At 40.2% G+C, this 27,512-nt stretch overlaps 2 protein-coding genes and 1 long non-coding RNA gene across 3 annotated transcripts; 1 reads left to right on the plus strand and 2 right to left on the minus strand.

Annotated features, from left to right (window-relative positions):
- The first annotated feature begins 1,809 nt into the window (after positions 1-1,809).
- On the plus strand, positions 1,810-11,943 carry pde6c (phosphodiesterase 6C, cGMP-specific, cone, alpha prime). Its single transcript, XM_035406254.1, has 22 exons — positions 1,810-2,277; positions 3,571-3,723; positions 4,214-4,303; positions 4,549-4,689; positions 4,777-4,851; positions 4,936-5,000; positions 5,281-5,347; positions 5,604-5,651; positions 5,741-5,890; positions 6,019-6,162; positions 6,287-6,352; positions 6,673-6,819; positions 7,088-7,195; positions 7,450-7,559; positions 7,732-7,819; positions 7,924-8,024; positions 8,197-8,304; positions 8,542-8,605; positions 8,741-8,815; positions 9,018-9,101; positions 9,666-9,816; positions 10,412-11,943. The coding sequence occupies exons 1-22, from the start codon at positions 1,810-1,812 to the stop codon at positions 10,459-10,461; spliced, it is 2,553 nt and encodes an 850-aa protein (XP_035262145.1). The 3' UTR covers positions 10,462-11,943.
- Positions 11,944-12,957: 1,014 nt separating this feature from the next.
- On the minus strand, positions 12,958-26,696 carry fra10ac1 (FRA10A associated CGG repeat 1). The gene is made up of 14 exons (XM_035406255.1): positions 26,562-26,696; positions 24,940-25,019; positions 23,707-23,802; positions 23,539-23,584; positions 22,361-22,437; positions 21,829-21,912; positions 20,789-20,873; positions 20,412-20,457; positions 15,596-15,709; positions 15,073-15,115; positions 14,850-14,962; positions 14,176-14,223; positions 13,492-13,579; positions 12,958-13,344 (listed from the first exon to the last, which is right to left on the minus strand). The coding sequence occupies exons 1-14, from the start codon at positions 26,589-26,591 to the stop codon at positions 13,302-13,304; spliced, it is 993 nt and encodes a 330-aa protein (XP_035262146.1). The 5' UTR covers positions 26,592-26,696; the 3' UTR covers positions 12,958-13,301.
- Positions 19,010-20,405, minus strand: LOC118221301. The gene is made up of 2 exons (XR_004764083.1): positions 20,085-20,405; positions 19,010-20,049 (listed from the first exon to the last, which is right to left on the minus strand). It is a non-coding gene; the product is annotated as an uncharacterized LOC118221301 (long non-coding RNA).
- Positions 26,697-27,512: the final 816 nt, after the last annotated feature.

A 27,512-nucleotide genomic window follows, 5' to 3' on the forward strand; every position in this document is an offset into this window, starting at 1 on the left:
GTGGTTCAAAAAAGGTGAGATGTAAAGATAGGCAATACAATTAACAGACAAAACCTGCAGAGACACAGCCAGAACAGACATATATGTTTCATTAAATATTTACTTTATATAGTCTGACCTGCCTGGATGCAGTGGCCAATGTGCATGCACAGGATATGTAAAGGGAATTCTTCTTGACACCCTTGTGCAAAGTGTATCAATGTCAGAACTCACTCTTGGTCGCTGTGTTGGCAGCTGTTCCGTACCTGTTCATCGTAAATATTTTGTCTCATTAGAAACCTTGGGTAGCAAGCGCACACAAATCTCTGCCACCTGCTTTTTTCTCCTTGCCCTTGCTCTCTCTAATCTATGGCTGCCTATCGGAAGAATGGACTCTGTATACAAGCAAATAGCTCCAGCAGTCTCCTGCAGAGTTTTTTTTATTTTTTTTTATGCAATTCTGATTTAATCTCCATTTCAACCTTCCAAGAGTTTTAACTTTATCATGACTGATTTTACTATTTCTGTCAATGTTCACTTGGTCAACAGCAATAATATTTTAACGAATTAGCACAGATTCTGTAGATTGCTTTCTTATTAAAAGCAAGTTGTTACCATTTTTCACATTAAGATCATAATCAAACTAGAAACGGGTGTTCATCTGCAGTAATGACATTGAAGAGGCCATGTCTGACTCACTTTCTCCAACGCATGGCTAGGCTTCAGCCACAGCATGAATACTTGCAAAATGAGAGGCAAGCCCACAAAGTCAAAAAGACACACCTGATCCTACTGTAGGGACATGCAGTTAATTACTTTTACTTAATCTGGGGCTTAAATTACCACGTGCTCTCCCTCCACTGAAAGAGAAAGAAATGGCTGCAGGGGTATATAAAGATATCGCTAATGAGCCAGGCTTAATCTGGCTGATCAAAATAGACTTGCTTGCTTTGGCTCTCCAGACAGTGTAAAAAGACAGTAATAGCCTAGCTTTTCCTGGAATGCCATTCTCAGAAGCTATACTATGTTGACTGAATTAAGCGCCTGAAACAGCACAAACACTTAATCAACAGTCTAGAGCCCTGTAAGAATCTAATTTACTATACCATTAAAACAATCTAATTCATATTCCTGTATTCACTTAGCATTTACTTTACATGATTAAGTTTGCTCCATTCGTTATTAATACAATTTTGTCTATGTGCACTGGATTTCATCTACACATCAAAGTGTGAAAGGACACAGTATGAAGGGATAGCATAGCAAGCAGAGATTTCTGTTACTGAGAACGGGTGGGGGGGGGGAACCTTTGCTTTAGTTCTTGCTTCACTCTTATTTTCAGCAGAGAACAATTTAACATGTCATCCATGATAATTTGCATTACAATGGATGATAGGGAGACCCACGCAAACCTTTCCTAGTATATGCTCTGAATATTCATTAAGAACTGAAAAACTAAAACAAACGGCGACTGATGTTCATATTACATATTACTTCTTGTGAAAATCTCACAGAATGTGGCAGTCATTGCCTTTGATTGGATTGCCCAAAGTAAAATGATCAGAGCTGGGATTTGCAGGTTAAGCAAGCTTAGAGCGTTAATTCAATGACGTCACATTAATCAGTTGCCTCAGGGATCCCTGCAATCATTAAGCCACTTCACCCTCTCAACCCGCCTGGAGACAGCAGGGTGCTTGTCATCTGTGGGGCACAAGAGCCAGCCATGTCTCCTCTGGAGCCTGTTGGAAATTGCTGAGCTCTCGTTCCATGCTTCCTTTTGACATTCGACAAGTAATGCAGCAGTGAGCCGGGGGAGAAAAACCAAGCAGAATGGCGGACAAAGACAGCGTGGAGAAGTACCTGGAGAATAACCCCCAGTTTGCCAAAGAGTACTTTGATAAGAAGCTCCGGGCCGAGGTGCTCACCGCTGCCTTCGCGAATAGCTTGGAGATCAAAGATCCAGCTTCGTTTAAAGACGCCACCCAGATCCAGGAATCCGCGGTCATCTTCGACCTGGTCAAAGAGGTGCAGACCCCGACCTGCATGGAGAAGTCCATGCACAGGATCCTGCAGAGAATATGCCTTCTGGCAAATGCTGACAGGTGCAGCTACTTCGCCTGCAGGTCCAGGAACGGAACGCCCGAGCTGGCCACCGCTCTCTTCAACGTCACCCCGACTTCCCAATTTGAGCAAAACTTTGTCGACCCGAACTCTGAAATCGTCTTCCCTCTGGATATGGGAATAGTGGGCTTGACAGCACGTTCGAAAAAGCTACAAAATATCCCAGATGTCAAACAAGTGAGTTAAAAATGTCTTCTTGTTCATATTTCTTCCAGACTATGTGCCTGAGGTGCTGTCATTTAGTCTACTGAATATGACACAATGAGTCATATTCCTGTGGCAGGCATATAAACACAAGAAAGACATATGTTCATTGAATTCTGTGATTTGATAAATGCATTGCTAACACATTTATTCATTTAGCTATTTACATGTGCTTAATAGTGAACAATACTTCTAAATATCACAAATAATACATGTTATACGCTATACAAATAATAAATGTTAAATGAAGTGAGGAGACACTTTATGACCATTATATCCAAATATCTTGTTAAATAATAATAATAATAATAATAATAATACATTTCTTCTAGAAAGCTCTAGAAGCATCACAGTTGACTCCACTGTCCTTTGTGTTATTTCATATTTCAGTGTCTTCTCTTGTTACAAACACTGCTGATGACGATTAAAAATATGTATATAATGGGAGTAGACGCTCACTTTATAGCTAGTAGGCTCTAGTTTAGACATCCTACATAAGAACTACTACACAGCTTGGATAAAATGCATGAAGTAACTTGCAGAACTGTAATTTGTAACAAGACCTTTCTGTGATAACCATCTGTCATCTTTCAAATGCTGCTTTTATGGTTTTATTTTTGCAATAATGTTTGGTTAAAAGAAGTATCATTTTAACTCATAGTTTTTAAATTTTATTTTAATAAACACTGGGTCTTTGGATGTTACCACAGTGATATGGATTAACAGACCTTCATTTATACCCATAGAACCATTTTAAGCATTTCTGATTAGTTGAACTGAAAATTGATATTGAAATTGTGTGAAATTAGCAGTCATCTGCAGTACAAATTTAAAAGGCCAAAATGCTAAATGAGGGATAAACACCTTCAATTGTAAAGCGCTTTGGATAAAAGCTCTATATAAATGCAGTCCATCCATCCATCCAACCTTAATATGTTTGCTTAAAGCTCAATCAAATCTGATTGGGTTGGACTGAAGACCAGTTTACCCCATTTTTTTCTGGTGTGGGTGGTTCAATCTCGATGATAGCCAGTAGAATTAGTATTTATAGAATTCACAGTGTACACAGTAGTCACAGCAGTACTCGCTGTAGAAATTCATAACTAATTTCATTATTATTAGAAAATTAAATAAATAATATAAAACATAAATGCAACTCATCCCATGAATAGTAAATTATTGATATTTTTTTAGAATAAATTTTAAAAATAGAATAAATTATTCTTAAAGCCTTTGTTTCAATTGCCTTTCTTTTTACATCTGTAGAATAATAACTTCAGCGAATTTGTGGACAATCAGACAGGATACACAACGAAAAACATACTCTCAGCTCCAATCATTTTTGAAAAAGATGCTGTTGGTGTCATCATGGCACTGAACAGAAGTGGAGCGAATGGATTTTCAAAGACTGATGAGGAGGTAAGGATTGTTTTTCAGTGCTGCTAAAATGGTCGCGTGACCATGGATCTGAGGGTCCAAGGGTTTGGAACCAAGTGACACTGTAAGTCTACCAGAGTGACTAGACAGTAGCCTTTTATATACTGTTATGTATATACAGCCATGTCAAATAAGAAGAATATGTTTGTCTTATTCTCTAAATGGTCTGTGCACAACTTAAAAGACACCCCACTCAATAATCCCAGTGGTGATTATTCTATAATATAATTTAGATATTATAATCCACATCAACATGCCATTGTCTTCATTAAGCCTAGTGTATTATAGCCTTAAAGGGTCAACATCAATTGGATTACCTAGTTCTATGGTGTAATAACATATTTTGCTAAAGTCTCCTCCTTGCAACCATAACACGCATATCAGATCTATCAATAATATTCTTGAACAATTCATATCAGACATTGTTGTTAAAGTGTTCTCCCGTTTTCTTTATTTATTTATTTTCTTATAGATCTTTGTCAAGTACCTGAATTTTGCATCAGTTCTTGCTATTCAGCACCACGTCACATATTTGTGGAATGTGGAATCCAGGAGAAGTCAGGTAAGGATGTAAACTGTTATCCAACTTCGGCCCAAACAGTAGGTATTCAATTAGTCCACTTATGTAATAACCTAAATCACTGTCCTTTTTAGAGAACTAAAGCTAAGGACCTAAGAAAGTGTACAAAAGCAAATAACATTGCATTGTATTTTGATTTGTCCAAGCCCGTGTAACTTTCTCTGAAATCAAACATTCACAACTTTAAACAAAGTCGGTGCCTGTTTGTCTTCCCCACCTTACAACAGGTGTTGCTCTGGTCAGCCAGCAAGGTGTTTGAAGAGCTCACAGATATTGAGCGACAGTTTCACAAAGCTTTGTACACAGTGAGAACCTACCTTCAATGTGAAAGATATTCTGTAGGCCTTCTGGACATGACCAAAGAGAAGGTTCGTGTTTGAGCCGCAGAAAAATATTCCTCATCATTTCACACAACCGTGCTTCCTGATTCATAAATATTTTTCACATTTTTCCAGGAATTCTATGATGAATGGCCAATTAAACTTGGAGATGTAGAACCTTATAAGGGCCCAAAGACACCAGATGGCAGAGTACGTACCTATTTAATTGGGAAATTGTACGATTTTTAAGTATTACTTAATGAGTGTACAAACTGTTTTTATTATTTTTTACAGGAAGTGAACTTCTACAAGATCATTGACTACCTTTTGGAGGGAAAGGAAGAGATTAAAGTCATCCCGTGAGTATTAATAAATACTGGATATTATGCGTCCACAATAGCATATATTCTGTAATACCAACAATAGTAGACACAACTCTTCAGCAGAGCATGAGGATAAATAAAACAAAAATGGCTATGTCATTAATAAATTGACTTTGACCAAACACCATAGAATTTGGGGGCCACAGCTCCCAGGGTTGTATACAGTAAAGATATAAACATTCATTAAACTAAAACATAATGTGCTAATTCTTTTTTGGAAAATGTTCCTTTACATTTCTTCCTATATATCTTGAAGGACACCTCCGACTGATCACTGGGCGATGGTCAGTGGGCTTCCAACCTTTGTTGCTGAGAATGGCTTTGTGAGTACTTATTTATCACACAAAATTGTATAATCACTATCACTGATAACCAATAATGAAATATGATGCAGGTACAATTGATTGCCGAGCAGTAAAATTATGAAAGCATTTTGGATTTCATTTTTTTTCGTGCTGTAGGTTTAGAACAAATGACATTTTAAATTTGGATGTTTGTCTTTTCTTTGTTGACCTTGATAATTGCGATTGCCATGTGTGATGAATGTGAAATATCAAAGCTCATGTTTTCCCCCTTTAGATCTGTAACATGATGAATGCACCAGCGGATGAGTACTTCACATTCCAGGTAAAACTGTGCTCATCTCAATTAACCCATCACAATGGATTTCCCAAAGGACTTTCAAATCAATCTTTTTTCTTTTCTGCTCTGCCCAGAAAGATGCAGTGGATGAGACTGGCTGGAAGATCAAAAACGTCTTGTCCCTTCCCATTGTCAACAAGAAGGAAGAAATTGTGGGCGTTGCCACCTTTTTCAACAGAAAAGATGGCAAGCCTTTCGATGAGTGCGATGAACAGATCACTGAAGCAAGTCAAAGCAGTTTCACGTCATTTCCGCACCTTACTTCCCCCTCCTTTTCCATTTGCTTCTGAGCACTTAGCTCTGCCGACTGTAACATCAGAATATGGACTTAAGTACATCTGTATTGTTCCAGGCTCTCACACAGTTTTTAGGTTGGTCAGTCCTAAACTGCGACACCCACGACAAACTCAACAAGATGGAAAACAGGAAAGAGATCGCACAGGAAATGCTGATGTACCAGACCAAATGCACCAACCAAGAACTTCAGAGTATCCTGGTAAATCCTCGCTTGAATTTGAGAATTTAGAGAATTGGAGGGGCATGGAAATTAGAATTGCTAAATTGTGACCTAAAGAGAGCTATGATAAATCATTCCTTTTGGGTATGTGCTTTTTTTTCAGAACACAAGGGAGAAGTTCAATCAAGAGCCAGAGGACTGTGACCAGAAAGAAATGTACAAACTCTTGGTATGCCGTTTAACTCTTTGAAAGTGACTGAACCAGCTGGACGGGCACCAGAACCTGGCACATAAAAGTATCACTGTGATGCAGTTAAACATCCACTCAAGATTACTCAAAATGATACCACAAGGAGTCACATTATAGTGGATTTACCTCTGTGTGTTATTTGAATTGATTCCATGTATTTTAATTATTATTCAGCCATGGGACTCAAATGATTAAGCAAATATTATTTTGAAAATGCCTCGTGCAAATGAATCCACCGCAAAGATCCATTTTTGTCGATATACACTCTGATCAGATGATTTTCTCCGTGACTTGCACAGAGAGCAACCATTCCTGAGGCTAAAGACGTGGAGTTGCTGGAGTTCCACTTCAGTGACTTCCCAGTGACAGAGCATGACCTGATCAAGTGTGGAATTCGGTGTTTCTTTGAATTAAATGTGGTCGAGAAGTTCAAAGTTCCCGCAGAGGTAAGAAACGGCTCCTAATGACAGCTTCAGGTCCACTAGTATAAAGATGCACAAGACTGTTAATTATGCAAATGGTTGTTTCTCTAAAAGTAACACTTTCTATTGTGTATTTCTAAATTACTGGTTGTGAATGCAGCTAGCTAAAGGAAGCAAGCATGTTATGATCTTTGATCAAGTCACTTATTTGTTTTGGACGTTCCGTACATTTTTCTCCCCGGTATAAAAAGGGAAGATGAGTTGGCAGTATTCTCTTGACTGTGTTCACCAGGTCCTGACCCGGTGGATGTACACGGTTCGAAAAGGTTATCGGGACATTACATACCACAACTGGAGGCATGGGTTCAATGTGGGCCAGACAATGTTCTGTCTCCTACAGGTAAATTAACACTTCAGACCATGCCATTTCGTGCTACTGAATGTTTGGTTCTTTGCAAACATGGTTGGAGGTATAGAGCTAAATATCTTCCTTTTTTAAGCTTTCCATTGCCTCTTATTTGCCATTTTACATGAGTGAAGTGCTTTAAATTGGTCCAACCAAATAAAATGGCCATTGCATCCATACAGATCAAGTGCACAACTTCTGTGTCTGAAGAATGGCCTGTAACCTCACCATTTTTCTGCTCATTACAGACTGGAAAACTGAGGAAATACTATTCAGACCTGGATGCCTTCGCGATGGTGGCGGCTGCATTCTGCCATGACATTGACCACAGAGGAACCAACAATTTATACCAAACAAAGTAAAGTATTACAACTTTGATAAGAATAAAGATTCCTTTGCATGAATAGTAACAAGGATTATTATTATTATTATTATTATTTTAAAAAAATTATTTATTTATTTATTTATTTTTTTGGGGGGGGAGTGGGATTTCAGATTCCAAAACATTCGATCTGTTTCCTTATTTGCAGGAGCGCATCTCCGTTGGCCAAATTACACGGATCTTCCATCATGGAGAGACACCATCTTGAGTACAGCAAAACGTTGATGACTGATGAGGTTGATGCCCTTTGCTGCAACTGGAGTGAAGTGTAGAACATTGGCGTCACACCATCCATTCAAACGAGCCTTGCTAACAGTGTCCATTCTAATGTTTTCCACAGAGCCTCAATATCTTCCAGAACCTTCAGAAACGTCAGTTTGAGACAGTACAGCATCTGTTCGATGTCTGCATCATTGCCACAGACTTGGCCTTGTACTTCAAGTGAGAGCTTGATCCTTATCAGACCTCTTGTGCTGGCCTTTGTTTTGAAATCTCTTGGTTTTAACTGCTTTATTTTTTGGACTGTTAATTTAAAACGGGTGCACACTGCAGTTTGGATATATGTGGCACTGTAATAATTCAAGTATAATGGCGTGAATGTTATGTCTTCTAGAAAGAGGACAATGTTCCAGAAAATTGTTGATGCCACGGAACCAATGACAGAGGAGAAAGACAGAATCAGCCACATTTCAAACAATCCTATCAGGAAGGAAATCATCATGTAAATATAAGTTTTCATGTTTCCTTAAACTTTACTCCTCCACAGGTAATGTCATTGCACAGAATATTTTACGCTAAATAATAGCATCTGGCTCGCTGAAGGGACTGTTGCTTTTCTCTTCGCATGTAATGCACTCTAACTTACGATTGGCTTAAATTACTGTGTCTGAGCCAGTCACAGATGAGTATGGGCTGTCTAAAGAGAACAAAGAAATAGACACTCTTCTTTCTGAAACAGGGCAATGATGATGACAGGCTGTGATCTGTCTGCCATTACCAAACCATGGGAAGTTCAAAGTAAGGTTAGTGCTGTGACCACTCCACAATCACCACTCCTTTAAGAATTACGATAATAAGTAATGGCCATCCCATTAGTGTTTTTAAACTATTTTTAGAACTTACTTGACACGTATTGACAGTGAATCTACTTTTAACAGGTTGCTCTCATGGTAGCAGCAGAATTTTGGGAACAGGGAGACTTGGAGAAGACAGTTCTGGATCAGCAGCCCATTGTAAGACTCTCAAACACAACCCCCAACATCTTTACATTTCCATACACCAATGGGGCCTCCTCATCTGGGTTCTTGTCACTTTAAATGTGCATGTGTCCAACACTATCATTCACTACTCTGTCAAAAGCACTCACTTTAAACATTAGCAACAGTTAGCAATGAAACGTCACTGATTATTCTCGACTTTCGCTCTGTACCTCAGCCCATGATGGACAGAAATAAGGCAGAAGAGCTTCCCAAGATGCAGTGCGGTTTTATCGACTTTGTGTGTTCATTTGTGTACAAGGTAAGCTTTAAGAATAATTACATTAAACCTTTATAGCATAATATGATCAGTGAACAGAATCTTCCAGGTAAAAAATATTATGGTTTCTGTCAATTTGATAAAAGATAAAACATTTAAATTACCTGCTTAGCAAAGACCTGCTTACACAGCCTCTATTTCTGAAGTACAAAGTGATTTCAATGACATGTTCAGTGGTATTGTTTTGATGCCTAAAACTGAAAATGAAACAGCTTAAACATTCTCAGGCAACGTCACAATTTAAAGGGAACGTTGGGAGTCACCGAAGAGGCAAATACAGTATAATCACATTATTAAATCGACACCCTAATAATTAAAATCACAGTATGGTAATAACTGTAGAAACTCACATGGACATAATACAGCACAGTCAGTGCTAACTAACCTTATTTAGCATTGTCAGAGGTGACACATGCTAAAGCAATGCTTAAACTCCTTTAACTTGTCCCAGGGGAATCCGTGCATAGATGGGATGCTTGAACGAAGGTTTAATGACTGTGCTGGCTGTTGGTAGGCCTGCAGTGACCGGCTCTCTCTCTTGTGCAGGAATTCTCGAGGTTTCACAAAGAAATTACACCCATGTTTGATGGACTGAACAACAACAGGATGCACTGGAAGGAGCTGGCCGATGTTCACCAGGCAAAGGTGGACGCCATAGAACAACAGAAGAAGAGCCTGGAAGAGGTTGAGAAGAAAGGTAACCACAGCAACAAAAACCTTCACTGCTTTATAAGGTTCCATAGCTCCGTTTATGACAATGACATTACAAAACATAAAATTACAGACAATATTCACGGGCAGAGTGCAATGCATAGTACCTCAGATGGTCTTATCCAAATTAACGTATACAGCTTACATTCTTTAAATACATTTATACAGCTGGATATTTACTGAAGAAATTTAGGTTAAATACAGTACCTTCCTCAAATGCCCCATCTGAGAATTTAACCTACAACCTTCCAGTTATAACTTTGTTATATGCTAAACTGCCACCCATATGTAAATATTTTTATAGGGTTAAAAAAAGAGAAAGAGTTGCAAATTAAACAATGTTTGACAACCTGCCATTTTGCCCCCCATATGTAGCAGTGCTAAGAATCACAGCAAACTCACAAAGCACACAGGAAACATCATAAAAACCAAGGTTAAAAACGTGAGCATGCCAGAAAATGTTGTGCCACACACAGGGGGAGGTTTGGTGGATGGAGGTAACACATTTCTGAATGGCTGTGGCCTATTAAGGGCATGGAGCAGGAACTTAATTAAATCCTGACTGTTCTCTTTCCTGTTAGACAATGAAGGTGCCAGTAGCTCAAAGTCCAAAACCTGCACCATATGCTGAATGAGGATATGCAGGAGATGCGCCGAGCTGCACAGCGCTACATTTTTTCCCACAACCGACCAAAGGACTGAGTGCTATTTGAACCACCACAGTGACAGCATCATTGTGCAATTCCTCGTTTTTAACTATAGCTCACAAGTATTGTAAATAGCTGCATTTTCTAGATTAAATGATTTACTTACGTTTTAAAAATAATGTATATACTTACAGTACTACAGACTCCTTGCTGTTAGTTTTGTCTTACCATTTAACTACTTAAATGCAGTAAGGCTGCACCCTGCAACATATTTGCCCAAGACTTTCTTAATAAAGTCTTAAAATGAGCATTTGGTGACACTGAGCAAATTCTGAACTACCTGGACATTTATTGTTGTCCTTACAAATTCACAAAGTACAAACTTAACACATTGTTTTACTATCATATAGCAATGAAACAGCTGTCAGTTGTTTAGTTTAAAACTATCTGAATTAAACTAATTTATGCCAATGGTGCTTATAATCAAGTTGGCAATGTGAAGGTCACGATTATTTTTAAAATGAGGAGTATTAATTCTGATAAGTAATACTCAAATTAATAAGTATTTATAAAGTTTCATCTGAAATCAATTTAAGGATGTGTGGTCATTTGATTTGTTTTGGTAATACCACTTTTGCCTACACAAATTATTTTCCAGGAATAATTCTTGGATGTCATCAAACTACATACAAATCTGGACCAAACCGTTTCCAATGTCTATACAGTCATACAGTACTATACCAGAAAAAAATTATACTTTTATGCAGAAAAAGACTTTAAGAACCTGGCAACGTCTTACATGACCTTAAACACATATACCAATTGGCCATTGGTCTTCAGGTTCAAAGTAATAATAAATGCAGAATTTTTATGAATGCTATTGCAGGTGTTCAGAAACATGATGTTCAGAAACAAGATGATCAACTCTTGTTAAATCTTAAGTGGAATGCAATTACTAATTAGTAGACACCAGACTGCATATTGTACAATTATATATTTTTACAGAAAGAGTAAATAGCTTTGTCGTACGTATATACAAGTCAGCTTTTGAAAATGATCCACATTGTATAAAGAAATAAGCACAAAGTTTATGGAGGGAAGACTAGATTCTTGTCAAAAGGACAGAGACATTAAAAGTGTCTTGCTGCCCTGCGTGTCTGTATAAAATGCTTTATACCAGTAAGGAGATTAGACTGGGGTGGCTTTGACTGTATGCCAGCTTTTAGGATTCTCCGAGCTTTAAACTTTAAATTACCTAGATTATATAAAGCAGACTAGTAAAGCCTGATCAGGTCCAGATTGCAAATGGCACCTCACCTATTTACTTGACGGTCAGAAGCATTTTCTGAACTCTGCTTTTCGCAAATCTAAAAGTCAACACCTTTTCATATTTGAACTGCTGGGTATACTCGAGCACGGGTGTCAAACATTAACCAAAAAACCTAAAATATTACGCAATTGCAAAAGTATGAGGAAAAGCAAACACAGAATGTCAGAAACAGTGCCAGTAGCAACATACACTCTGTTTTAGGTAATGTTTTCAAAAACAAAATGGAAAAACAGTCTAGAAATTCAATTTTCATCAAAGCCAGTGCTGCCATTTAAAAAGACAGTGGTAGGATTTTACTAATGACAGACACACACAGCCCCTAAGAGGTGTGCTTTCCCACATATGGGAGAAAATAAGATGGGGAGGCGAGTGAATCTCATGTAAGCTTCTCATTAAACTACGGTTTTAATGCATTCATGTACATATATACAGTATATTCACACATGTGCACACACGTGCTAATGTATGAAGGTTATTAAAACATGTTTAATAAGACTGCTGTTTTAAAGGTTAGATCGATATATTGAAACAACTGAGTTTGTGTAAAGACGTAAACTTCGAACAATAAAGCAATTCATAAAAGTTGGAAAAGCCTTTTTCTGAGTAGTTCTTCAGACGTTGTGCTTTACTGTGGGCTACTGTGTGGCACCACAAGGTCCAAGTCCACATAGAGAAGCACGTTTCTGTTTCGTTCTCAGTTGAACAAAGCAAGAGGGACTGGTCTGCCCCTATTCTATGAACAACTATTCTAAATTTAAATCATTGTGAACTATTAAAGTGTACCTCTGTATTTCAGTGAACTACTATTACGCTTCTCTGTATTCTAGAAACAACAATAGTGTACCCCTGAATTCTAGTGTATTACTACTAGTGTACTTCTGAACTTCAAAGAACTACTACAGAGTACACTTCAGTGTTACAGTGAAATACTATAGGGTACTGCTGAATTCTACCTTTCAAATCGAGTAAGACATATGCAAACTAAACTTTGCCATACAGAAGTCTCTTAAGGCGTAAACTAGTTAGGCGCAATTCAGCGGCTTTTGTCCAATTAGGAGCCGCTTTATTCTGTAGTGAACGTTGACCATAAAGATAAAAAAAGACATAGACCACATAACAACATAGTAAAAAAAGAAAGACCAACTCAGGATTGATCTGATCGACTATTTATCATGGTTAAATTTTACAGTATTAAAGGTTAAATAATGAGCATTCACGTGGATGTGCTGTCCTAGGAGTAGAAAATACTTTCTGGGTGCAAAAAGAGAGAGATGGATACAATCACATCTAGTATTTACTAAGCGTTTAGGGACTGAAGTCACCATCAACAATCAGCAGAGAAAACGTACCAAATCAAATCAGACATAGGAAATCTGAACTCTGAGGTTTTTAATAAAATGGAAGTAAACTTCAGATAGCACATTGAATCGTAAACACATATTGCAGTGGTTCTGGAAAGCTCCTGTTCCAGGCTTGAGCTTCATCACACACCGGTCACAGAAACATGTCCTCAAAGTATTCGTCAAACTCCTCCTCCCTACAAGACACAAAGAGCCACAACATGAGCAGTGTTTTTCTTTTCATTCAAAGAAAATCACTATGGAAACCAGTAGTGAAGTGGACATAAAACTGGGTTCCCCAAGATGACCGTTCTGTGAAGACGACCGAGCGAGGTCTTCCTCACCTGGACTTCTCCTCAACGCTAGGGGCGGGGCCCTTCCAGTGGTCTGCTTCCGAAGGTCCCTCCGTGTCCTCGTCTGACTCATCCTCACCTGTGGGAGGAGGTCACAGGGACCCCACTAATCAGACCCCTGCAAGACTGCCCTAATGCTCCTTCCATTCTGGTTATGCGCAGCCATGAGTAAGCTAGGAACACCATAGAAATACTTCACGCTGCTCTGAGCTGTCTGTGATCGTTATTTTATGTATGATTACAACAACCACTACACAAATTTTAATGTAGTTTAACTACCAGCAAACTGCTACAAATTGAAATTAAACTATTCATTTAACTACATGTAGTTAACTACTCCCCAACACTGGGCATACCAAGGTTTAATGCATTTATTTTATTTAATTTTGCTATTTTAAGGTGATAAAAAAACCAGCCACTTCAAAGAACAGCTTTCCAAGGGCACTGATAAACATCACTGGTCTACATTACAATAGAGCATATCTTGTATGCTTAATGCTATCGGCCACACTGAGATGTCTAAGGTCTCCCAATGAACAGTGACTGTCTGCCTTAGGGAAGATGGGCCGCATGGACACACAAAGGCTTTACGTGTCTCCACACGGGCTGTGTGAGGATGAGGAGCGGCGATGGGCCGTCTCCTTCGGCCCGAGTTTCCGCGGAGCGAACGCATACCTCTGTCAGACTCCCCGGAGTCATCTGAATCTCTGGAAGAGGAATGTTCTGTCGGAGAGACAAGACAGGGATCAGCTCCACTTAAAGAGACACAGGAGGGTCACATGTGAATTGTGTTGTATGACATTATATAACAGACTTCACATTCACACAAATGCATGGAACTGTGCTTACAAAACATCGTGGAGATACGTCTGTGAGCCTGTAATCCATGGAAGTTGGGAACACACATCACTTTCAACTCCTTTTACCTTGTACATTGCAAATTCCCTAAACTTCTCCAAATCCCTAAACGTTCAAAAACAAGACAATTTATCATATTTACAGACCTCCCTTTTACAGTGGGGTGTTGACTTCTGGAAAAGTCTAAAGAGCCTCCTCAGACAGAAATGCAGTGGTGCTGTGCAGGCACGTACAGGTATGTTATTCACGGAATGTTGCATCGCTTCCAAGGCAGAAGCCAGCAGCTGGATGAAAAACTATTTTCCAGTTTCAGCCACACTCTCTCTTCTTACATTAGCTTTTCGTGAGAAGACCCACTGGCTCAGTGAGGTGAACCTGTGAAGTCTGGACTGAGGTTCTGCAGCACGGTACAGGCTGCGGTGCGATACTGAAGGCTACAGGGTGTGATGCTGAAGGCCAGGAGCAGGCCGAGGAGCTGAACGGTCGTCCACCTTTCCTCCTGCGCTTGCTCTTCTTTTGGCAGCTCTCCTTGGCCGGTCCCGACGGCGGCTCGTCCTGGGTCTCATCGGAGCGCTTCCTCTTCTTCGATTTGACTTCCTTCCTCCTGGAAGACAGCGTCAATGTCACGGGAAATGACGGACAGTCGCTAAGCTGCTTAATTCAGGACATTCAAAAGAAAACAAAAACCAAGCGATTAAAATAAAATGCGCTCACTTGTGGTGGTAGTTGAGTTTGTAGGAGCACTCAGGGCAAAGTCCTAGAAGGCACAATCAGCTGGTCATGAAGGTGAACAGTGAAAGCTCAGACTGGCAGTAACGGTGGACACAGCACCAATGTCAAAACAGCACAACTGTGGGAAAACTGACCGATGAACTGACAAAGAAAAGGCCGATGAGGCCTAATTTTCCCTTTTAGAAAAGGACAAAGCTAAAGACAAATACCATGTAACTGCAGGTTCTCATACAGAACCACGCAAGAACACCAAGTCATATTGCCAAATACTGTTGGAAATGTTCTGTAGCAATACATGAAATGCAATTATAAAACTGAAACAAAAAAATTATTCATCCATTTTAATCACTGAAATTACTGACATCAATTTCAAAGTAGTTAAAATGTGCTTAAAACTGATAGAAATTCTCAGAGGAGGCCGCACTAATTTGATCTGTGCCACTTACAGTTCCAGCCGCGGGTTAGCAGCGGCGCTAGGCTAGGAGGCGGTGGGGAAGGCGCTTACTGAGCTTGACCAGGGCGTTCCTCTTCTCCCCCAGCTCCACGTAGGCGAAGTTCACCTCCCAGCTCTTCAGGCCTTCCTGCTTCTCACAGCGCTTGTTCCCGCAGGAGAACTGGCCTGTAGGGCAGACGCCGGTAACACAGTGCGGGCTACACCGACGCTCAACACCCCGTAAACACCCCGAGAGTCAGTCTCAGGAAACAATCGCTCTTGTTCTGCCTTATGACTTAGGCTAACGCCCCCACCCACTGCACCCAACTTTACCCCGTTGGCCTGTAAACTGCTGAATACAGAAGTCCTGGACAACGGCCATAAATTCTACTCATGGGAAGCTGAAGCCATTATGGAGGAGCCGGTCCGGTGGTGATTAAGCAGCACTGGTGGGAACGGTAATGAGAAAAGAGATGGCCGCTTCTCAGGGCCATTTATGACTCAGTAACCAATAGCCATCGCTCTTAATCCTAATGCACCTATAAAAGAAGAGTACAAGGCAGGGGGAGAGGCACTGTGAGCAGGGTATTTCTGCCAATGAACATCTGACTGGACAACAGACAGACCGAATTTCACGGAAATATACATACACTCATGATCCACACATGTACGCGTGCACACACACACACACACACACACGCACACACACACACACACACAGAGCCCACTCCCAGCGTCCAGCCCATGGCCTATCCGAACCCCCGACGGCCGCTGCCCGTGTCTAACTGATTTCCTCCAGCTGGGGGACATCGGGTCATGAGCAGCGCTCCCCCACCAGGGCTTTCCCTTCCCATCAGGCCATGGGGCAGGACTGCTCCTCACTCTCGCTCACAGGGGGACTCTGCTAAACTCCCCACCTGGCATGTGTGCAAATTTCGTTATCCTTTCTTTTTAACCAGAGAAACTGTAGCCTTTACAAGCAATTTAAACAGACATGTGCACCTTTTCAAGGTCTGACTAACAGAGCTAATTTCAAGGTGAGCAGTGTTTGAAGGGACTGCACATTGAGGACATTTTTTAACAAACACCATGTCTTAGAACACAAATATTGACAAGTGAATAAATTCATTATTTAAAAAATTATGCCACTGTACCAGGTTTAGACAGCTCTTACAAACAAAATCTTTCACAACACATGCCTGTAGGACAAAGTACACCCAACACACCTAAAATTAATCTTTCCTGCACAGTTTGTACGGATCATTTATTTGAGAAAAAAATATTTCATGACACTGAATAAATAATTCTGAATAACATAGCTGACCTATAACAAAGATATCATAAATACGAAGATCATTATTAGTAACTGCATCATTGAACCATAAAACTGAAACTGAAATCAAGCTATCAATCCAATTCAATCTGCTACTTCAGGAAGGGTATTGCACTTAATTAAGTTTTTTGTGCCACACCTGCACTGGAAGACAAGGAAATGATTGATTTTTAAAATAACTGCACTGTACACTATTTGGACTGGCATACTGTCTTGCTCACTAAGTGCTTTCACATCACCAAACAGAAAAGGCAGAAGGAAAAAAAAACTTGACATTAACATCCAATTAGGGTTCCATCTGTTAGGGAAGAAAGCGTCACTGGGCCGTGGATGAGAACCAGGCCGTCGGCTGGGATACCCCCTTCCTCCTACGCCCCACCCCCCCACCCCCCCCGATGATCCCTACTCCCTGCTGACAATCTTCATCCAGGACACTTAACGGCCCTGCCCCAGCTGTTACTGCAGCCCCATCTTGCCAAACTGCCCTTAGCCGACTGACGCTAAAAGCGTTCCCAACAGATTCAATCAAACCACCGTAACGCCTTTCTCCTGAACTCTGAATGGAAAACCTAACTTCTCACTTCAGTTTAACTGCTTCTGTTTCCTTCTTTGTCATCACGTAAGGCCGCTTAAGATATATTTTTAGTGAGGAAGAACAGTAACAGTGGATAAAAGAGCGATGTCAAACCAGTAAGACTGTGGGGAACAGAACTGTGTGGCCCACAAAAAAGTGGATCAGGTCTAATTTTGACATTTAAAACTTGAAAAAGACCAAGATTCATACGTCATACTGCAAAACACCGTTGGATATATGGCAGCACCTGGCAAATATGCACAAAGGGGTCAAACACATCTGCAACTGAAACAACAACCCTGACCAGTTGACTCAGATAGTAGCCTACACTTCATGGTTCAATACAGGAAAACAGATTTCAGAGTACAGAATCCAATTATATTCTGCCTAACCCCATAGAGAGATCCTGGCCTCAACTAGGGGAAACCTGCCCAAAAAGAAATGATACAATGATTGGAAAGGCATCAAATGTTTATGAAACAGGACGTTCAGCGCGTCTTAGAAACCTGGGCGTTCCTACTAAATGAGCTTGGAGACTTTCAACAACATTGGGGCTCCTATTTAAGGAGAGAAAAATAACTTGCATAATGTTGACCTGAAAGAACCAGCACAGACTCTACCTCTGCCTGTCGTGCAGAGCTTTGCCATGGCCTATTTTACAGCTGGTTTGCAGAAGGTTAGCAGGTTCACCAAATCCAAGCGTGTCCGCACAAGCCGCCTGTAAAAACATGCACACGGTTTAACTTTCCACGGCACTTTGAGCGAAACGGGTCCTCCTTGTCAACACACGCTTGGGCCGGGGCCTCTGCCCCGTGTGCGGAACACCACTGACAGGAAGCATGCTCAGGCCCCTTCTGACCGGCAGATATGGTTTCTAGGTGAAAGGGCTCAACCGAGCACCGCTCGAAAGTAAAGGACAAAGCAGAGCAGTGGCTAGCCTGGACTCGTCACGTGGTGTCCATCACCCCTGAGGGACAAGGTGCCGTAGCAACGGTCAGCGGCTGCCCTTGACAACCAGGCCCGTGGTCCAGAACCAGGACTGAACCGGCAGAAGAGTGACGGCTATCCGGTTCCGGCAATTACAAATCGGAGTGCGCGGGTGTGGGGTGAGGGTGGCGTCGCCATCGCGGCGTAGGAAACGAGCGTCAGGAATCGGTGCTCGTCGAGGGAGTCGGGGGTTCTGGTCTGGACCTTGGCGCGGAGTCCGGAGGGATTTGGCGAGCGACGTCACAAGGAGATCAGGACAGAGAGGGAGCTAAGCCAGGGAACCGAGGCTCAGAAGGCGCCAGACTGGCGGCTTAGGCGGGGAGAGCGGGAGGGAGGGCTCTGCGGACGGACGGACGACGGGAGAAGCGCCTCCCAGCCTAAACAGGGGCTCTAAGAGCATTAGGAGGCCCGGTTCACCACAGGACACGCAGTCGCTCGCTGTCCCTCTCCAGCAGCCACCTCACTCAAACCCATGGGAGAAACCATGAGCCCCCTGCACTGTCCCATTCACCCCATATGACTTTTAATGTCCATCGTCCACAGCCACAGTCTATCATTCAATTTAGCCCAATCATATGAAAATAATTAACACTGCCATTAACGATAGCATTATTATAATATTTTTTTAAACTTAAATTGAAGCATACTTTATTTATTTTTTTTACTGATTCCCCCCCAGATCAAAAACGTTACAGTTAATAATAACATTCCTGTATTCACCATGCAACGGTCCAACACAGCGCTGAGGATACTGTTCCGTCAATTATGGACACGGATGGACTTAGTGAGGCCCATGTTCATCTCATTCTGCTAACGTCGGCCAAAAACCCCACAAACAGGCATCTGAAAGCATGCATTTTCACCTGTTCACGTGAGATAACAGTAATGCCACACTAATGTTTATGTCACACAACCGAAAACTCAGACATCTGTAGCATTTTTATCACAAAAAAAAGGTCATGACATGCAACCCAGACACAACACGAATCAATAAAATCCATTGGTTTCACAAAAGTCTGAAGCAGTATTTTGAACTACTAGTACTAATCATATTGCACATCTAGGGTTTCACCATCTGTCCCTCTGTGCCTTCATTAATGATTGGAAGCCATGGACCTGGACAAGAATGGCTTAATCCAGGATGGCACATTAACACGCTCAACTTTCACGCAAGAACAAATTACAAGACAAGAATCTTTGGGGGGGAAAAAAGAAAAAAAGAGCAAGAACAGAGAAAACCGTGATTGAATAGGTATACTTATTTCAACCATTTCCTGTTAAAGACCATTTAAATACTCCACGCAATTCAAACACATAAATATAAACCTTGCTGTTCTTGCTACATTCCTGACAAGGCTAATGGTTCGACTATCTTATAAAGTTATATGACTAGTAACCAGTCAATTGGACAGGATCAAAAAGTCTGCTACCAACTATATCCAAATTCCATGTGACAAGGTTTTGCTGGATTATGAAAAGGCTTCTGATTCTTTACGACAATGAAAGTGACCACTAAAATGAAGTTTGTGATTGACAGATGGATTATTTAACCTCAGTGTTAATCTGGAATCGAATAGTGTCAAAACTCTAGATTGCCATCTAGTGGCAAGAACAAAAAGAACTGAATTCAAACTTTTGTGAGGTCTTGAATCAAATCAAGACGTCACAAAAATAAATGAGATTCATCTTGAAATATATTTCATGCCATGATGCATACTTCACCATTCAAGTCAATAAATAATTTTTCTATAATGATTTTGGAAAATGTAAAGAACCAGAAAAACTACACCCAAAAACACACCATTAAACCAACTGCAGGATTAGAGGTAACCGTCCTTTGAGCACTTAGTTGCATCCATAAAACAATTCAAGTAACAGTAAGATTCACTAGCCAGCATTTATCTGTTCAGGATGCAGACCACAGTGCTCAGTGTAATTATTTTCTAAGTAATGCAGTAACAGAAATCAGTCAATGCAGTGCAATTAAATTTTACCTTTTCCTGAAACAACTTCATTTTCAACTCGCCATCTGAACCCAAACTGTTGGGAGAAACAGCAATTATTTCAGCAAGTACTGTATGATATTTTCAACAAGTAATAAGCACAGGAATAATCTGGATCAGACAAGAACATTGGAGAACCTTACACAACATATGACATCAGATAAACTTCACATAAAGCTTTGCTAAAGACCTGTGCATGACATAATGCAGACTTGAGATCTTATTCATTCAGGCCGCAAATACTGTTCAATATTGCTAGCCTCTTTGCCATGTGGTGGAGATTCCAGCTTAAAATGAGAAAGGTCATAATAACCTCAGGTGTAAAATTACCTTTGTTATCGAATGAGGTTGGAAAGAACAGCGCCTACCTTATTCTCCTTGTATCTGCTTAGGTCAGCTATGCAGTATTCCTTAAAGAGCTTATCATGGTACTTCTTTGCAAGTTCTTTCTCCCTGGAGAGGAAAATTAAAATATAATTTCTCACACCAAGTACTTTTCACACTGGAAAACATGCACATTTCCATGCAGTATTAAAAAAACGGAAACAATCTGTTCTCACAACCCGCATACTGGCTTGGAGCAATGAAACATGCATTATTTAAAGGCAGTATCGGAATACACAAAGACACGTTCCTCTTTGGTTTCAGCAGGGGATTGCTAATTAAATGAACAGGCCTTCAGATTAGTTTAGACAGACTACCAAAGGCAATAAAATCACGCACCGCCCTACTGCTAATGCAGACTGTTTATGTCAATCAACGTAGAGTAGCTTTCAAACTCTTGACAAGCCCTTTTAATGGTCCTAACAGTACAGCCTGCAGTAGGGAAGCACTTGTGCCTACGTTCTGCAATGTTAGCAGTTCTGAGAGATGCAGAGAAAGGTGGAGACAGGAATCAGAGTACATGTTTGAGTTTAATTAAATTTTCTCTGCCACCCGACCCCACACACACATTTTAAAGTATTATAATGTTCTGCCAATGTCCTCCATACCTCCTACATAATGTTTTCAAAATTCAAAAGAAAACAAGACAGGAGAAACTTGTTAATTGGAGGACTTGTGATGGAGAGGGGAGAACTTGGGTTGCTGTTCTATGTTTTAAGGGGTGCATGGGCTAATAGTGGTCAGGTAGGGATCTTTGGGCAGGGACAGGAAATACTGGATAGCAGCGTGGGTTTTCGTGCGCCGTCTGGGAGCTAACTCAAGCTAACCCCTTGAAGGGATTATAGACCCCCAGGGTTTGTTATTTTTGCGAACGTAAAGCAGATTTACAGAACAGGAATTAAAGTTCCCATTCGGAATCCATTCCCCGTTTCTGCTCTCTGTTCATCCACGTTTGGATTGAGTCTGACCGCACATGCCACAGTATGTGCAGTCGCACTGAAGGAACCCATGACCCGCAATTTACCATGACATATCCTCCTCATCTTCATCTCGCCATAGGAACCGATGGTTTTCTTTCACAACATCGAAATCCGTCTTATCCTTGGTCCTAAAACAAAAAGTCCTTTAGTACAGGCTATATATAGTGCTGACATTACATGGACACAGTATATCTCTGAAACTAAAGATCAACTTTTCTGGAGATAAAATACTTCATGATAGGTTTGAAAGGGTGAAACAGAAACATTGAAATGTGAAAATTTAACAAGGCTTTGTATGATTCTAACACAGGTAGGACCATTCTTAATGGATTCTGGCATGCTAACAAACATAAAAGTAATACAACCTGTCAGAACAAGATTAGACTTAGATACTGAAGCAAGTAATACATTTGCTATGGAGTTAGCGTTGTTTTTGAAAAGTTATTTTGCTCCAGGCATATTTTAAACCACCTTCTATTTTACCAACTTCAGAGATTTAAAATACCTATTTCTTGAAAAGCAAAACTAAATTCGATATCAAACTACATTTAATGGCAAATAAATAAATCAACTCACGCTGAACGTTTGAAATCCCCCATTTTCCCACCATAATACATTATGTAGTCACTGACAAACTTCTTGTGTCTGTCAAACTGAAAATGATACATCAAGGAGAGGTAGCACAACATGCTGTTACAAAAAATGGTAGCAAATTAACATTGTCTCTCGCACAAAGGCCTATTCTGGAGCCAGGGATCTGGCAACCCGGGTTCAGGAGGGCAGGAGCCCTGCTTTTTGTTCCTGTAAAACTCCTTGTTGCATTAGTGGATCAATTACTGGGCGAAAAAAATGTAGGGGACCACATGCACATGTACTCAGTATTATACAATGTAGAAATATCTAGAAAACTGCAGAATCATTGCACTGCATGAAGAGGCATGCCATCCCCCTGTGCTCGTTTTGGATCAGTGCAGGGCTCAGTCAGTACTGATGCCCTACCTTTGTACCGCATGCATTGGCTGATATAGCTAAACCGCTAGCACAAGCTGAAACAAGCTGGAGAGGGGGTTGCAGGCTATGAACAGAACTTCTCAGAGCTGAACTAAACTGCTGTCAACAAGTTACATTCGCACCAGCAGTAATGGCCAGGCAGCACATACGACTGCGTTCACAGCTCACTGTGTTTTCTGGTTCGTACGTGCCAATGCACATGCATTTTTAATGAAAACAGTACTTTCATTGGTAGTGATGGTGATGTGAACTCATTAATATGCAGCATACATACTGCCCAGGTTGCATGTTAGTAACGGCAGCATGAATTATTACAGGGATGGCGATTAGCAATCCAATGGAGGGCTGGCTTCTGCAGTCTAGGTTTTCTTTCTGCCTCAGAGCTTTTTCACTGAAGTAAGAATTATAATGAGAAGCGTTTTCTTGGTGGTCCTTGTGTAAATCAGTTTCTAATTAAAGGCAACGCTAAAATCTGCAATTCTCTGAAATACATTCAAGCATAGCTTTATTTAAGCACTGTCCAACCAAGACACAGTTTCATGGAGATAAAGACATGGAACTTACATCCCACCCACCACCCACTCACAGGTACACACACACTCACACAGACACCGACACAGACGCGCGCGCACACATCCACACACACAGCCAAAAAAAGAACAGTAAACCATCCGCATGAGAAACTTCTGACATTTGAAAGATTGAGCATGATACATCCAATCTTTTTTTCACTGGAAGGATACAGCATTCATTGAAATCAAGTGATGCCGTCTGTTTCTGGCTTCTTCCCTATTAATAAAAAAAGATACGTTATATATACCTATTAATAAAAAAAAGATGTTGCATATATATGTATATTATCATACTCCATTGCTACTGCCTTTTGCAATCTTGACAGAGGAAACTCACACCTGTCCCACTCCTGTGCAGCGACATTCTTATGGGCCACCTTAGATTGTCTTCCTTTCTGGAAGGGCTTCTGCAGCAGCAGGTCATCTGAATGTTTCCTGAGTCAACAAAAGAAAAGAAAGTTAAGCAAAAACTAAGAGTTACATGCGAGTACTACTGTGCAAAACTATGAACACATTAAGGTGTTAGATCAAAAATGTGTGATTAGAATGTTCTGAACTGAAGATACTAATACTGATGTAGCAATCACTACTGGTAATTGAAAGCAATGGAGTTCTAGAACACTGACTTAGAATTCTGAAATAAACACTCCAAAAAAATTTTCTTCAAAGGCTTAATTGTCCAACATGGCTCAAGGGTGGAATATTGTGGCAAACATAAAAATGCAGCATTACAATATCCTGCATAGTCAGCCAAATTCATGTTTTCACAGTAGTGGGCAGCAATGGAGGGCAGTGGTGGAGGAACTGGTTGAGATTGTGCACTTCAGCAAGACATTTAACCTGAATTCCATCAATAAATATCCAACTATATAAATGGACAATGTGCAAAAACATAAGCCGTATAGGTCGCCTTGGATGTGAAAAAAAAATCATGCAATGTAGTAATGTTATGATGCAAACAGCAATATAATGTGCTTCAGGAAAATTTGTGAAAGTGATGATCGGGTTTCCTGTCAGAAAACACATTTGGATAAACGGTTAGGTCATAAATAAGAGTAATTTCTACTTTGGATAGTGAGATTCCCCGGACAGGCTGAATAAGAACACATATTAATCTAGGGCTTCCAGTTACTCTACAGGACTCTCTGGGCACCATGGGGAGTTCAGAGCAGATCCAATCACAAAGAGTGATATCTGCTAGTACATCTCCCTGCAGAGAGCCTCTGATAACATCATACAGCGCACAATCTGAGCAAGCTTAAACATTAAACCTCAAACCTTACCTTAAACACACTCTTTTTATTCAATCTTCCAACAGGCATTCTAAAAACAAACCAATTTTACCAGACCAGAATATTTTCCAATTAATGAGACTGCCAGTGCCTGTTTGAGTAACAAGCCAATTTAAGGATTTGAGTCATTTGCATCACTTACACAACGTTTCTAACTGACGTTGTGATGTCTGAAATAACATTGCAATAATATAACAACAAAAAAAAGATAAATGGTTGGTTAAATGACGCTATCAAAGTCAATAGGATGGTTCAACATGCCCTGTCGTTTGGTAAGTACCTCTTCTCTTTTTGGCGAGACTCTCCACCTGGGCCCTCGTCATCGCTGAAGTCAGAGTCGTACCCCCCGCCCCCATGCACCTGGAAGAAATTTGTATGTGTCAGATCATTCGTCTTGGAGGAAAAAACACTAAGGTGTACACTTCAGGAATGAACTGCACAGAAGTTTGTGCCACACAAGCACTAACAATGGACCAATGTATCACTATGAGCACTGCCACTGGAGGAGAACTGTACATTGTATATAATTTGTTAAGGTGTATCATATTGCTCACATTGTTCAGAACCACATGACTATTCAGAATAAGAACATTTTCATCTCTGTCCTCAGGAATTTTACCACTAATTTCAATTTAGCTGGAAAAAAAAACATAATCAGAGAACTCGAGTGAGAAAACACGTATAAAAAGTGCTGTTACTCTGTCTTATGTATCATCTTGTATATATTAAATATGCATTTTTAAAATGACGTAACAGAAATAAGGGAGTGCTTAGTCATCTGCACATAGGTGACTCCCTGAGTGCTCAGCTTTTAAAATGCCTGCGTCAGCATCCTGCTGGAAATGCAATACATCTTCCAGGTTACAGTCAAGCTAGAATTACATAATGTGAAGGTCACCATGACTAAGGTTGGTCAAGGCTGAAGAACATCTATACTCTAAAGCCACTCTCAATAATCACGGCTATAGATCATGGTAAATAATACCAGCAACAACAATAATTACTATATTACTATTACTAATAATCAGTTTTTGAAGCGTTCAAAATGATGGTGCAAGAGACAAACGTCTCAAAAGACACACAGACGAGATGCTCAAAATTGGCTTTTTTTACGTCAGTTTGGCGTCATATTTATTTTGACGGCGGTGATAAAAAAGAATAAACAGCGACAGCAAGAATCACGATGATGATTTAAAGATTATATATTTGTTTTAAATCTCTACACAGCTGAATATGTAGTGGTATATACATACGGACGAAAAAGCACATCATTAAATATTGTAAGCTACTGTCGTTTGCTCACATTACACAGTAGCTACTTCACATCTTACTGCATGTAGGCTACTTTACTGAATGTTACCCCACTCCCTCTGGCGGTAAAAGACTCCACAATTTAAGGATGCTAACATTGCATCAGTAGCCTATATGCACTTGTAACGCGAGGGCTTAAAAGATACAATGTCCAATATAATAGAACGCAATCCGAAACTCTTGATAACAATTCACTAAGACAATATCTTCAGCAGACCTGCTTAGCTAGCAGTGACTGTTTATCAAACATCCCAAACCACAGTCACAGGTCTACAATGTTTAGGTAACTAGATTTACTGAACACTCATTTTAATTCTGTACGGCAAAATATTGCACCTTTAAACTTTGCTTATTGTGAATTAACAGTAATATATTGATATAATTATTTACAAGCAGAGGGTAGCATTAGCTACGTTCTGCTCCCCATCTCCTTCACCGAGCATAGTTCGGAAGCTGCCAAACGTTAGCGTTAGTCACAGCTTGCAACTAGCTTGTGATCAACCATACAAATGCAGTAGCATGCGTTGCAGCTCATAATACTTTCAGAAATATTTCTGTAACACGAAAAACTACCGGCCGTTAGATACCTACCTTGACTAGATTCAGTCCACTATCCTCCATGCTCTGCTCGTTGTTTTCATATTAGACAGCCGCGCGTTTTGATGTCGTCAGAGGCGACAAAAAAGGGTGTAATTGCAAGTGTGCGAGCGCAACGTGCACGGATTTATTTGTGCTTGGCTGGTGTCATGGTGAATAAAACTGCTTATTGAAAAAGAGTACTTGCATCCACAACTATCTGTAAACATAGCTAATAGCCACAGTACCTGAGTTCCTAATTTGCGTTTATAATAAATCTAGTCAAATACAGTGGCAAAGCAATGCCTTTTTTCTTTGATAAACGCAAGGGTTACATGTGGACAGCCGATACAGTTTGTGTAAAAATATATTAAGGCATTTTTATAGCTTACTTTGAAATAGCCTATATGAAAGTTTATTGACCATTAATTGTATAATAGCCACACCTCTCAAGCAAAATGCGTGAACAAGACCCAGACAAAAGCTGACATTGCACAGATTCCTCTTGCCAAAATGGAACAACAGGTCATTTATTCTGTAAAGTAACTGAACTGGCCTTTAAAAGAGAGAAAAAGGGTGGGTAGTGGGGGCGTTATCCAGACTTTCCAGTGAGACAAAACTTTACTGTTTTACAGATTTTAATGGGATAAATCCCCATAGAACACAACAAAGAGGAACCATTAACAATTTTAATTCTGTGGGGGTAGTTAAAATGCGCAAATTGTTATGATGCAACAACGAATTGTGCCTTGCGGAAAATGAACAAAATATTTGTATACAGCAATAAGATCACTATTTAATCATTTAATGAGTTTGTTCATTTCCAGTGCATTTCAGGTTACTCTTAAAACCATTTGATCCTAAATATTTGGCATGTCAAAATAAATACGACAGAAATAAATAAATGAACAAATCAATGGGCCAACGTAATACGAACAATTCAATCGAAAACAGACAATATACAAA

Source organism: Anguilla anguilla, chromosome 2, assembly GCF_013347855.1.
Source record: "Anguilla anguilla isolate fAngAng1 chromosome 2, fAngAng1.pri, whole genome shotgun sequence".
Classification (NCBI taxonomy): Eukaryota; Metazoa; Chordata; class Actinopteri; order Anguilliformes; family Anguillidae; genus Anguilla; species Anguilla anguilla.

Coding starts and splice junctions, on each gene's coding strand:
- fra10ac1 (XM_035406255.1), bottom strand. CDS start 26,591: ATGGAGGATAGTGGACTGAATCTAGTCAAG. Junction 23,585..23,706: donor GCTGCACAGGAGTGGGACAG/GTGTGAGTTTCC, acceptor TTTTATTAATAG/GGAAGAAGCCAGAAACAGAC. Junction 15,116..15,595: donor GAACGCCCTGGTCAAGCTCA/GTAAGCGCCTTC, acceptor TGTGCCTTCTAG/GACTTTGCCCTGAGTGCTCC.
- pde6c (XM_035406254.1), top strand. CDS start 1,810: ATGGCGGACAAAGACAGCGTGGAGAAGTACCTGGAGAATAACCCCCAG. Junction 5,891..6,018: donor GCGATGAACAGATCACTGAA/GCAAGTCAAAGC, acceptor GTATTGTTCCAG/GCTCTCACACAGTTTTTAGG. Junction 7,820..7,923: donor AAACGTTGATGACTGATGAG/GTTGATGCCCTT, acceptor TGTTTTCCACAG/AGCCTCAATATCTTCCAGAA.